The sequence below is a fragment of the Aptenodytes forsteri genome, unplaced genomic scaffold (genome assembly GCF_000699145.1).
Source record: "Aptenodytes forsteri isolate BGI_AS27 unplaced genomic scaffold, ASM69914v1 Scaffold25, whole genome shotgun sequence".
Lineage (NCBI taxonomy): Eukaryota > Metazoa > Chordata > Aves > Sphenisciformes > Spheniscidae > Aptenodytes > Aptenodytes forsteri.
Genome location: NW_008796180.1, coordinates 538,319 through 551,138, shown reverse-complemented (window position 1 = coordinate 551,138; position 12,820 = coordinate 538,319). Strand labels below are relative to the sequence as shown.

At 46.4% G+C, this 12,820-nt stretch overlaps 1 protein-coding gene across 3 annotated transcripts; it reads left to right on the top strand.

Moving 5' to 3' along the window:
* Nucleotides 1-552: 552 nt before the first annotated feature.
* On the top strand, nucleotides 553-10,409 carry CALCOCO2 (calcium binding and coiled-coil domain 2). Of its 3 annotated transcripts, none has more exons than XM_009287751.2 (12): nucleotides 553-678; nucleotides 2,675-2,863; nucleotides 3,218-3,320; nucleotides 3,698-3,831; nucleotides 4,570-4,695; nucleotides 5,181-5,308; nucleotides 5,420-5,510; nucleotides 6,274-6,396; nucleotides 8,273-8,368; nucleotides 9,070-9,205; nucleotides 9,613-9,650; nucleotides 10,183-10,409. In XM_009287751.2, the coding sequence occupies exons 2-12, from the start codon at nucleotides 2,684-2,686 to the stop codon at nucleotides 10,357-10,359; spliced, it is 1,332 nt and encodes a 443-aa protein (XP_009286026.1). In that variant the 5' UTR covers nucleotides 553-678; nucleotides 2,675-2,683; the 3' UTR covers nucleotides 10,360-10,409. The 3 variants fall into 3 exon arrangements, with proteins under 3 accessions (XP_009286026.1, XP_009286025.1, XP_009286027.1); XM_009287750.2 differs by lacking the exon at nucleotides 553-678 and adding an exon at nucleotides 1,213-1,801; XM_009287752.2 differs by lacking the exon at nucleotides 553-678 and adding an exon at nucleotides 2,384-2,542.
* Nucleotides 10,410-12,820: the final 2,411 nt, after the last annotated feature.

Sequence of the window (12,820 nt, the reverse complement as noted above, 5' to 3'; positions counted from 1 at the left end):
ACGGCGGCTGGAAGTTGGTTTCGCTTGAGAAGGGGGAATCCGTGTTTTTCTACATCTTGGGGACGCAGCAGGTTTAATGACAGAAGAAAACGGCAACAGCGAAAGAAAAGGAAAAAAAAAAACCAAACCACCAAAAAACCCCAGAAAGTCCCCGGAGAGAGGCCGGGCCGTGAACACCGGAGGAAGCGCAATTTATTCCGCTCCGCTCTGCGTGAGCTGTGGTGATACCTCGGCCCCGGGCTGGCACTGCCCCTTGGTCGCTGACACCCCGAAGGGGTGGCTGTCCCCGTCCCCGTCCCCTCGGGCGGGGGCAGCGGCAGCCTGGCGGGGCCTCCTCTGCCTCGGCTGATGACTTACGGGGCTCTTCGCGTAACGAAAATGTGAACGTTAATAAAATGTCCTCCCCCTTCCACTTCCTATCGCCTTTTCCTGGAAGTGAACCGCAGACTCTGCCGCCGGCGCACCCTGCACGGCCTCTGGGTTTGTTTTCCCTCCAGATCGCAATTATTTACACCGAAACCAACGCTTTTTTTTTTTCTTTTTTTTTTTTTTGCAGCAGGACGCATTGTTTTGCTGCATCCAGGCACTGACTCTTCGCTTTCTTCGCAGGTTACTTTTAACCCTTGCGGCAGCAAGGGCTCGTGTCCTCTCCTGAAGCGATGCAGTAACGTGATTAAGGTGCTGTCCTTAGGTTTATTTTCTTTTTTTTTTTTTTTCCTGTTTGGTGGCTGTCGAGAGGTCCCTGGTGGGTGTTCGGGAAGGTCCCTGGTGTTTGGGAAGGTCCCTGGTGTTCGGGAACGTAAGGCACATCGGGGTGGGGAAGATCGACAGCAGCCAGATAAAGACTGAGGCTGGGATGAATTGTACGCCATTTCCTACGTTTTACTGAGAGAACTGAAACGGCAGCCCTGGGTGTCCTGGAGGGTTGCGCCTCATCCATGCCCAGGGTCTGCCCTGCCTCCCGCTCCCAGCAGGAGGAATCCTCCGTCCTCCCAAGGCAGCCTGTGTCAGTGCGGTCATCACTGCTCTTTCCAGCTGTGGGATACCTTTTCCTTTCCGAGCACAGCCCCGCGACCCCCGTCTAAACTTCTGCCTGGTTTTCAGGCCGTTCTTTGGCACAGAATACAGACGATCTCCTGGATGATGCCAAAAAAAAAAACAAACCCAAAAAAAACAGGGTTCCAGGGAGTTCATTTCCATGTGAAGCTTCTGGATTGGAGGTGACCTGAAATGCTCCGGTGGGATGGTTGTTCATGATGAACTTTCCCTCCGTTCTGAGGTCAATACTTGCTCGCTGCTGCTGTCGCTAAGCTCAGCTGAGAATGGTTCTGCTTTGGATTCCTGGAATTGAATTGTCTGGGATTGGCGGCAGGGTTTTGTCAGCAGCGATCTGCCCCTTGACGGATTGCCAGGGCTGAAGCCTGGCTGCCTGCAAGACGCAGCGACAAAGAGGGTGATCAAGTGTTCTGTTTCCAGTCCTGCCTAGGCTCCTGGCAGTTTGGATACTGTTTTGATCGATGCGCCCACTAGATTTATGTTGTGTGATCTGTAGTGTCGCAACGCACTGCAAAGTTTTCTGTATAGATAGCTCGTGCAAAAGCTTTAACGCTATCTGTTGACCCTGCTGTCACACAACATATTCCTTTCGTACTGAGAATCATCTTGCGGTTTCAGCGTAGCAGTCACGAGTAGCAAGGCTATAATAGCCTCATGACACAGGCTTGCGAGACAGAGCTACGACGACCTGCCTAACCAGGATCTCCTCCGTTTGTGCTCTTCCATGGGAGCTGAGCTTAGCAAGGTACCTCTCTTCCCTTGGAGCCGGGAAGCTGAAGATGAAAGGAGTTGGAGGTCAAGTCATGGCGTTGGATTCGAATGCAGAAGACGGGGAGGCTGTTGAGTTTGCTTATCGCCAGCACGAGTGTGTCTCGTGTCTCACTGCGATCAGCCAGTGAAAGTGGAGCGTGTTAGGGCTGGGACTGCACGAGCCTTGGAGCTCCTAGCACGGTAGATTGTAAGCTGCTGGTTTTGCCTTGTACTACTGTCGGAGCATTTCGCTGACGCGGTGAAACCTCTATTCTTCTCAAGCAGTGTGCTAGTCTCCAGATTTCAGAAGAGCTGATGCACCCCCACATTAACTACGTATGGTGGGGATGTGCCTGGCGTGTCAAATGACATGAAAAACATGATGTGAGGCTGCATGCGGGGGCAGCCGGTGTTCCAGCAGGGTCTTCAAGCATGGGATCCCCCCAGCAGGCACGCGTGCTCCTGCTTGCTGCAAGGCACCGCTGCCTCTCCCATGTAACAGATCCGCAGGATGGTCAGCGGGTCTGGGTCGTGGGGTCCCATGCAGGAGAGAGGCTGCTGTGCCGCGCTGGCGGCCTCAGAGCACCAGGCACCGTGGTTGGGAAGCAGCGGGTCAGATGAGAGAGTCTTACACCTGTCTGGTAAAAGGATCCGCAAGCTGCCGTGGATGTCAGGAGCAGCCTGGCCACAGCGGCAGGGACTCCAGTGAGCTCGTGTGCCTTGCTGAGAAACCTTGGTGTGTGCGTAGGGGGTTTTGGACCTCACGGCTATGTCATTCACAAGCCGTACCTCTTCACACCCTTCACGGACACAACCGTGGTGGCAGCATCTGAAGATGAGATCATCCCCTTATTCTTTCCTCTTGTAGACTTCCACAATGGATGAGACCTCAGACGAGCCTCCCACTTCTGCCGTCCTCTTAGACAACTGCCACTTCTCCCAGGTCGTCTTTAACAACGTGGAGAAGTTTTACGTTCCCGGAGGAGACGTAACCTGTTATTATACCCTCACACAGAACATCGCTCCTCGCGGGAAGGACTGGGTGGGCATCTTCCGGGTAAGTGAATACTGTGAAACCAGACGTGCCAAGTGTGAGAAGGCAGCAGCAGGCAGAAGCAAATGGCTTTGGCTTTGACAGGACAGGGTTGGGGAATTTTTTTTCAGTAATAATCTTGTGTAACGGAACATCTTTATTGTGCTTAGGGACAAAGTGCCAGACCTGTTGTGAGCTGAACAACTTCAAGGCTAATCAAACACTCCGATTATCCTTTCATGCATAGACCACAACTCTCAGAAGTCAGGATATCAGTGCAAAAGTCCTCCCAGTAACTGATCTGTGTGGAAATACAGTCCCATTACCATAGGATAAACATGAACTGTGTGACGCCATATAACAATTTTGCTGTTGCAGGTGGGATGGAAAACGACCCGGGAATATTACACATTCATGTGGGCTCCTCTGCCCAGCGACGCCCGCAGTGATACCGCTGTGCAGCAACAGATCCAGTTCAAAGGTGAGCCGGGAGCTTGGGTCGCTCGGGGGATGTACGGGCACGTTGCACACACAGGCACGCACACGCGGACTCCCGCTTTGCGGCCACCAATAAGCACTACGTTCGGAATTACAGAGTATCTGTAGGACCATGCTTTGGGAGACTTATTTCAAATCCCATAATAAATCACAAAATTGTGAACCTGCTAAATTCTGCCGTCCTGACTGAGCGATATTGTTTGCGTTCTTATCACTGGCACAAGGAGTTACTGGTGGTGCAGGAACGATGCTGAGCTAGGATGTCTCAGCTTTCTGAGGTTCTCGCTTTCTGCGCTATGTAGTTAAGAGGCTTGAATAATTAGAAGCTGCGTATGATGGGGTTGTTGTGTTTGTCCGAAGCTTACTACCTACCGAAAGATGATGAATACTACCAGTTCTGCTACGTCGACCAGGATGGCGTGGTGCGGGGAGCCAGTGTGCCTTTCCAGTTCAGAGCAGAGACCGAGGACGATATCCTGGTGGTTACCACACAGGTGTGTGTCCCCTCTTCCCCTGCTTTTTACTGCTTCTGCTTTTATTGGCATGCACTCATTGCTAACATGGAGCGATCTGGTAAATCGGATGCCAAGCTAGAACTCGGCAGACTTGGATTCTATTCTTGGCTTTGCTGCTGACCTGTCACGCAAATCTGGGCAGCCTTTGTTTCTCTACCTGCCATTTATCAGACCAGTTTACTTAGATTGTGAGCTCTTTGTAACGGGGGGCCACTTAATACATAGTGTTTCAGGGCCTTTTGCATATTTTTAAATGCGAATGTCATTTTCAGGGAAACAGTCTCCCATTAGATGGGAGTAAGAGCATGCACGTGGACGATAATTGAGGTGCTGTGAAGCCAAGCACTCTTATTTTGCAGTGTCTTGTGTGCAGCCCTTTTGTTAACGACTACACTGCGCACATGGTCCTAATCTAACAAACTGCAAAAAGCCCCAAACCTCTGCCTCTGCTGACCTCTGTGGACGCAGAAAGCATTGAGCATCTCCGAAGGTCAGGGGTAGCATGTGCTCGGTATTCAAGAATTGGGTTGATGGTCAGCTTTGGACAGGCTGGGGAGAGTGAAGTAGCAGTCTGGTCTGCGCTAGTAGTGAAAGCACGGGGAGGTACACCGTGTTCCCTTTTGCAGAGCTCATCTTTCTTTGCTCTTCGCGCTGTGCGATTTGGAATGTAGCTTTTCAGTGCTTCTGTTATGACCGAACGACTTTGCTGCTTGCCAGGGAGAAGTGGAAGAGATTGAACTACAAAACAGAAATTTGCATAAAGAAAATGAGGAGCTGAAAGCGAGCTGTGCAAGTCTCCAGAAGCAAAACATCGATCTGCAGGAAGAGCTCAACAAGACACAAGTAAACAAAAAAAGTTAATATAATAAGTCAGAAGCTTTAAGTCTGAAAGCTGAAGAGGGACTGAGTCAGGTCTTGTTCCACTGTATGCTTCCAGGAGAAAATTAAAGAGGTTTCTCCCCATATTATCTGTTTAATCCTTTACCAAATCATACACCACCTCTACTGTGATAAGAACAACAACGATGAAGGAGAGGCGTCAGCAGACACAGAAGTCAGGAACATGTGGGAAGGGGAGTGTTCAAAAATGTTTTGTAGGCTGTCCCAAAATCCCATTACCGTTATCTTTTCCTCCTTCGGTTTTGCTCAGGGCTTAACGTAAATTAAACGGGGTCTGAAAGAGTAGTCAGGATGCAAAGGAGAGATTTCCCTCCTTCAGATGGGCTGCCTGGAAATGTTGCATGTGGGGGATCTTTGCAGTACCAGTGCAGAGCAGGACTATTGCTTGGGTCCCGTTTACCTCCTATCGACCTCACTGTGATTTTCAGGAGCTGCAGAACAGTTTAGAGTCTCTAAGGTGCAACACAGAGAAACTGGAGCTGGAGCTGAATTCCCTGAAAAAGGAAAATAAACATCTAAAGGAGCTGGATGACTGCAGGGAGGCAGAGCTGCACCAGTAAGTGTATTTACAGCACATCTCAAAACAGGATTTCATGTAAGCACCTTGCCTTTATGGATGCAATTTCCATCCGTGAAGGTACGGTGTGTTTTGATTTGTTCTGAGTAGACTCAAAGAGCAAATTCAGAATGTGACCTCTGACAAGGAACGCCTGGAAACCAGACTGAAAACAGCCTTGGATCGCATGGACCAGCTGCAGGTAGCAAACATATAGCTGCCCTCTTTTGCTTTGCTTTGCCTCTGACAGAGAACTGAGCAATTTTGAGCCAATACGTGGTGTATGAGTTTCTTTTTTGGTTACCTGGGTTCTTTAGGAAAATGTCAACCTTTGATATGATTTGACCTCCAGGAAACCTCAAGAAATCTGTGTTCTGGAAGGAAGGGTAGAGCGGGATGTGCTAAGAGAAACTGTAAGGATTTCATTCCGTAAAAACATCCCCTTTGCATGCTCATTAAGTTGACCAAAATCAGACTGTTGTTTACCTCCTGCTAGCTGAGGATCCAGGCAGAAAACGCTTCCGTTTTGAAAAACATTCTAAAATTATGTTCAGTACTTGGGTGAAAACAAGACTTCTAGCTGGGAGGTATGTGAAGGCAGAAGGTAGACTGAAAATAGCTTGGTTGTTAGGTCTGGGACGTAGGAGACCCAGAACGATGGGCTAACCATCTGGCTGGAGAGTCTGTTTTTCTCTTTGTTCTCTGACTTCCCAGACTAGAAGTGTCATGTTGAAGCTTAGAAAGCTCCTCAGAGAACGTATGAATGAATACGGTGTTCTGACGAATACGTCAGCTCCCGTACATCCCCATGCAGCTATTCTCAGTTTCTACAAAGGTTTTAACGGGAAAACGTTTGCAGAAAAAAAATGTAAGCAGCCACGGGTTCTGAGCACTGCCAGGGTGCCTGTGCTCCTCACTCGGAGCTCTTCGATTTTCACTTTCTGCGCACCCTGCTTTCTCCCTAGTCTCAAGCGTTGAATTACGAGAAAGAAGTGGAAAACCTGTCTCATATGGACCGTGACAAGACAGAGCAGCTTGAAAGCTTAAAGGAAGAGAATCGCCAGTTACGCCTGACTAGAACTCAACAGGTAAAGCCTTCCCTGAGTATCGCGGTGCTTGGGGGACCCAGGGCGGAGAGGCTGAGGCATCCTTGGCAGTGAGCAGAGACAAATGCTGCTCAATCTTACGAGAATCTAGGGGATTCCATGACAGAAAATGTCCCTGATGGCGTGGGTGTCCACATAGGTGGTTCTGTGAACACACCATCTGACAGATTCTTATAGTATACATATATTCTTATAGTATACACATATGTTTTAGTTTTGGAAGAAAACGTCTGTATAACTAGACATTGCAATTCTGATTCTCTCTAGCAGGAAAATTCAGTCTCTGTCTTGATCGCTTTTGAGTCAGCTCAAGGGATAAAAGTAAATCAGTGGGAATTCAGGATTGATATTTGGCTGATTGCAAATCATTGCATCTAAGCAAAATTGTTTCAGGACTGGGACTTGTGGGTAAATACAAGTTACCCTAAATCTGCCCAGACTACATGGTGTTTATTTTACCTCCAACAGGAAGCTTGACTAGTAATTGGTGTGAGACAGCAACCTTGCTGGTCTTCTGTCTGTTGATGGTTTTGTCTCTTTCTCATCTTTAATATATCAAATTTAGCATTTAATAATCAAGAAAATAGATGCAATAGACTCAGAATGCACCAAAACAAGCTGTAAACAATACAAAGGTCTGTAGTTTGGTGCTCTGCCCCACGTCCTTCTCTGACCCCCCCTTTTGCAACTCCGCTCGTGAAAATCTGGGATTTCGGTGCAGAAGGAGCAAAATAAGAAGCTTGGACGTTGCATGGAATACTTGAAGGGGTCAAAGGCCAAGCGGTCACTTTGTCTGTCCCGCTGTCTGCAGAATGGGCGGGTGCCCAGCATTTCTGGGGGTGCAGCTGGGGAGATGGTCCCAAAAGCGCTGAGCACGGAGCTCTGCCGTATTGTACGGAACCTGCTGGTACCTGTGCAGGGGAGCTGAGGGTCACCGGCAGCATCGTTTTCCACCTTCTTTCGATTTGCAGAACCATCACGATTTCCCTGTGATGTTGCAGATGACTATAACAAATTTAAGGTTATGGACAAAAGGCTTGTTTTTCTTCAGTAACTGCTGCAGACTTTTTAGAAGTAATCCACAAACCTCAGCATTGGAAATCACTCCTTGAAGGAGTGTGAGGGATATAAAAGAAAAGGGCAGCGTGCCGTGGCATTTCTTTCTACTGAAGAAACCATCATTGGCAATGACTGAGGCCATCACATCACCTTTAGCCTGTTGCCCTGAGTGACCTTCTAAAGGTGCTTCTCTCTCTGGATGTGCTACTCGGGAAGCTTTTGGAGGCTCTACTCCGACTTTGGCATTGAAAATTAGATGCCTAAAATAGATGATGGGATTACCTCTGCTGTGATGCCAAATGTTCAGGATTCTTTGAGTGATATTTGAGAACGAGTGCAGAATCCCTAAGTACTCTAGCTTATCTAATTTACTGATTTAATTCGAGTCAGCTACAAGATTTAATTCCTACGGATGTGCTGGCTACCCATTGTCAATGCAAGTCTCACAGCACCGGGAAACCTGGCAGACTTGGATAGCTCTCACCTGCCAGGGTGGATTTTACAGCTGTGAGTCCCTTTTCTTCAACCTCCGTCTTTGTTTGACCTGTCATATGTGCCCTTCAGAGGTCATGTGTCATCTCACATGTTGTAATGAAAATACAGAGCGTGAGTGGTGACGTGGAGATATCCTAGGTGACAAACTATGAAATGGTAAGACTCCCAGTGAAAGCGAAGGTTTGTTTGTTGGTAACAAATGCAGCAGGAGGCAGCTAGTATATGACGGCTTCGGTTCTTGGAGCTGTCATCGTTGTATTTGCCGGTTTCCCACGATTTACCAAGTAACCCTCTTCCTTCATAGCAACAAAACCGCAACTTAATGAAAGAACTTGAGGAGCAGAAGCGTTTGTTTCAGATTCTGCAGGCAAAAAAGAATGAAGCCGATGAGGAAAATCAGGTGAGAACTTGGCACAACTGCCTCGCCTTTCTCCTGTATGGAATATGACACTAGTCTCTCGGTCTAGTGTTCAGTTCCATTAACCCTTCTACCAAACGGATCACTAATTGTGCCTGCACGTGGACCATCACCTAAAGCCAGGCTGCCAGGCTGTCTGCAGGCGCGTACAAATGACCGCGTGCGTACACTCACGGTATGTTGTTGCTGCCAGGACTGTACAGCCTGAGAGGAAGGGTCCAAAATCTTGCGCCTTTTTCCCCCGCCACAGAATAGGCTGCTTTGCCCATAATAGCATGGGGATTTTCAAAAACGCCTAATGTTAGCTTAATTCTGACGCCACTGAAATGAACGGACTTACTCGTTTAAATGGACGTAGCCTTTTTGTCCAGTCTAAGCAATGACTGCTCAGTTTTGTTCCTTACTCTGCATGACTTCAGGATAGTCTTCTGTCTTTTAAAGTGTATTACTCTGTTGTGATCATCTTGTTTGCCTTTCTGAGCAGGCCACAGAATAGATCCTTGCCCTTCCTTACCTCACTTTCCCATTCGGTCAAGCAGGACTAACACTGAGCTACCTAAAAGAAGTTCAGAGCAATTTTGATTCTGCTATAAGAGGATCTGTGTTAGTGCAAAGCATGACTTTTGCCTGAAATGGTCTCCTGAGCTTCTGGAAATTCATTCTGCCCCTCTGTCCCTTTGCAGAAACTAAGGGAAGAGAATGACAGACTCCTGAGGCATCTCTCGCAGGAGGTTTCTTCCTTCTCTGTTGTTTCACAAGCTCAAGCTCCAATTCCAGCTCCTGAAGTAGGAGGCCTTCTGTTTGGAAATCCATATTGTGGTGAGATTACTTGGCATTCTGTCTTAAACCGCAAATACATGGCAGTTAGAGTCTCAGCAAATTATCCTCCCTCTCGAATCGAATGCTGTAGAAAAGACGTTATTAGCAGCACCCCTGTGCAGCTTTGCATGCGTGCAGATGACTTGGCAGCTGCAAAATGCTGCCAGGTGTTAAGAGTTGACTTAAGCGATCAGCTGTCTGTTCATCTTCTGCCAAGAGAGACAACTAGTAGCTAGTTTATTCAGCTGTGAGACAGCTAGTTCTGTGGCTTATGTCCAGTTTCCATAGTCCTAAATATAGAGGTTTAGATCCAGAGCCACGTCCTCATGTTTCAAGAATTACTAGTTATCAGCACATGACGTTGTTAATGATTTTGCTGTGGCTAAATTGACTTCTTCTTTTTCCAGCTGCAGGAGCAAACCTGGGGGCAGGAGCTGCAGACATAGTAAGTAAAGCGGACACGGCTGGACATGAATTAGTGGTTTATGGACACGAATTAGTGGTTTGAAATAAAAAGCTCCAAGTTCAGCTCTGTAGCCAATTGTCTACTTACTGGTTTAGTCCTGGTAAGGTAGCGGACAACAAAATGGAGCCACATATGCTTAACGCGTAGAATTAATAAGAATTGTATGTCTTAAGGAAGAGAAAGGATACTCTGTGGACCTTAATCTTTAAGGACCAGCTCTTGGCAGCATCTAATGTCAGAATGAGCAGCATGCAGCTGCTAACTAACTACCTTATTTCATATTGGAGACATGGACATGTGCTATGTAGGATGGAAAGTTAGAGTACCTCTCAGAAGCTCTTGGCTTTTGAGTGCTATTTAGAGAAGCCTGGAGACATTTGAAAACTTGAGAGTGTTAGAAGTCAGGAAGACTTGTCCAAAAGTGATAGTATCTGGCTACTAAACTTCTCTGTTTCTTCTCTTTGAATATAATTTTAAAGCTGACTTTATCCGCAATTACTTTGTACTTCAGGCTTCGATAAGGAAATGCCCCATATGCGATGAAGTATTTCCTGAAGATATTGAAACAAGTCAGTATGAAGTCCATGTGCAGAGCCATCTTCTGGAGTGCCCACTCTGCAGTGAGACCTTTGAAGAGTCCAATAAGCAGGTGTTTGATGACCATGTTTTTTGTCATCGCCTGGAATAATCCTGAATTCCTATCTGCTCTGTAGACTACGTGGCAGAGGCCGCAGCATAGAATAGACCAAAATTCACTGTATAGGCTTAATTCATGCTAAGATCACCCAGACAAGACTGACTATGCCACTAGGACGGTAATTCTGAGCTTTCTATTCCATGCAGCATATGACCAACGCATAAATCAGGTCAGACATCCACATCCTGAAACTGCGTCACCGTCATCAAACTTGAGTCCTCTGCCTTGGATCAAGTATATATGCTTGTCAAAAGAGTTACAAATCCTGTAATTCGTAATTTAGTTGAATGTGGTGCCAGTTCTTTAGAACAGCATTGGCCACGTAACTGTTCATTCAGATAGGGATCCAAGTGATGGGATGTAGTACGGCAGTTTTCTGTACTTGGCTGATACATCTCTATTATAATGCTTTTATTCTTTAATATAGCACTGTGATTGCTAACCAAAGACCAGAAACGTTTTATAATCTTTTAGGATCACGCCTTCAGTCCTGCTCAGCTTCTGGAATGCAGAATTAATAAGGAAAAAAGTCTAAATAAAAATACATCTCTTCTTTCACCGTCAGTCGTAAAGCAAGTGAAAGAGGCGCATTTATAAAGAGACCGAATACCTGTTTGCAGAGCTGAAGGTCTAGGGCCATCCTTCCAACAAAGCAGGCAGCACGGCTTATTCTAGGGTGAGGCACATGCACTGTTTTCTCCATCCATCTCGCGATGAGGAAAACCTGAGATTTCCGAAACGGGGAAGGTCGGTATGGCGTGGAGCCCCTAGAAAAGCAGTAGCTGAGTTGCCTTGGCAGCACAGAGGGTAAACGGTCTCTCAGTCAGAAACTGGGCATCCTCATTTAAAGGAACTTAGGAATGTGGATTACTTCTCTTTCATGTTTCTAAACCTTCTTGATTTAACAAGAAGAGCCTGTTCTTAAACCAAACCATTGTGACTCAAAACTAAGTGCCTTGGGATATTACAATGCTTTGTGCACAGATTATCCAGTTGCTATTTCTGTTTCTGCTTCAGGATTTTCAATTTATGATTAACGGATCTTTTTTTCCATGCAAACACAAATGGGGAAAGGTTTATTATCCAGCTGTATTAGACTGTGTTTCCTGCTGAATATCTGAAGCAATAGAAAGCCCGGAGAAGTTTACATAGAGTTTTAAGAATATTTAGAGTAACAGAGACTTCAAAATGTTTGACTGTTTTGATTCTACACAAACGTTTTATCAATCTAGGTTCAAACAGATATGTACTATATGGGTAAGCGTTATTTAAAAAACCTGTAAAAGAAAATAACAGCAAATAAAAATAAAAGCTATATGGAGAAAATCTTTGGAAAAGATGTCTGTTCGTTCTTAAAGAAATAAATTGGAGGAACTGATGGGGTCTTAAAGGAGCTGTTTGCAGGCTTTCAATTGCTTTCTGAAGCTTCTGTCTAACAAAGTACTTAAGCACATCTCTGAATAACTTTTAGCATGCAACATGGTATCCCCATGGGTAGCGGGGCTGTTTCTGTTTAACAGAAAGGGCATATTTAACTGGTTGATCCCCGGTGGCTCCTCACAGCATGGGAATATATCATGAAGGCCAAAGGACGGTATGGGATAACGAGAATGAATCAGGAAAGTAAAACGAGCTGTATGGGATCTATTTGTTTGTATCCGTTCCCGGCAGTACTGATCTAAAAGCCTAGAGCTGGCTGAATTTCTCCTGTGTCGTAGGAACGTCCAGTGTATCAACACTTTTTTTCCTAGGCTAGGAGAAAAAGCTGAAAACCTCCTCGCTTGGGATGATAAAATGTTATTTTAAAAACACTTGGTACTGTACATGTTTTGACATTATTGATTACTGTAGTATATCTCAACGTTCCTGGCATAGCTTTATCCCAATTTTGACAATCCAACATTCCATCAAAATGAGGCTCGTTTTTAACTGAACACTTGCTTCCTCAGGAAAAGTCCAATTGTTTTTCAAGAAAATGCTTTCCCCCGCCCCAACCTTTTCCCGTACGTCCTCATTCTAAATTACATTTTTCTTCTTTTACTGCTTTGCATCTTGACAGAAGCAGATGAAACGCGGAGAGACACAAAAGCAACTTTTACTAAAACCCTGGTAGTTCACCCAAATGCCGGTTATCAGACCTCTTTCCTTTCTACACTGTTGCTAGTACTGGCTTTACTGGCTCATATCCTAAACCCAAACCCGGTCACCTGGGGTTGGGGTTGTGTCACGATGCTATCTATGTTCTCACGCTACCGGTGCCAAGTGTCGGTGGCCCCGAATTGCCTCTCCATCCCTTTTACGCTGGTACCTATCATTTTCCACTTGCTTGCTCCTATCATTTCTACAAATCTCGGAGTCTATTTTGAGGTGCCGACCCTGGGACACAGGCAGCAAGCGGGTGACCGGCAGAGGGGGTCAGACTGCAATAAATCTCGTGAGGATGCTGGCTTTT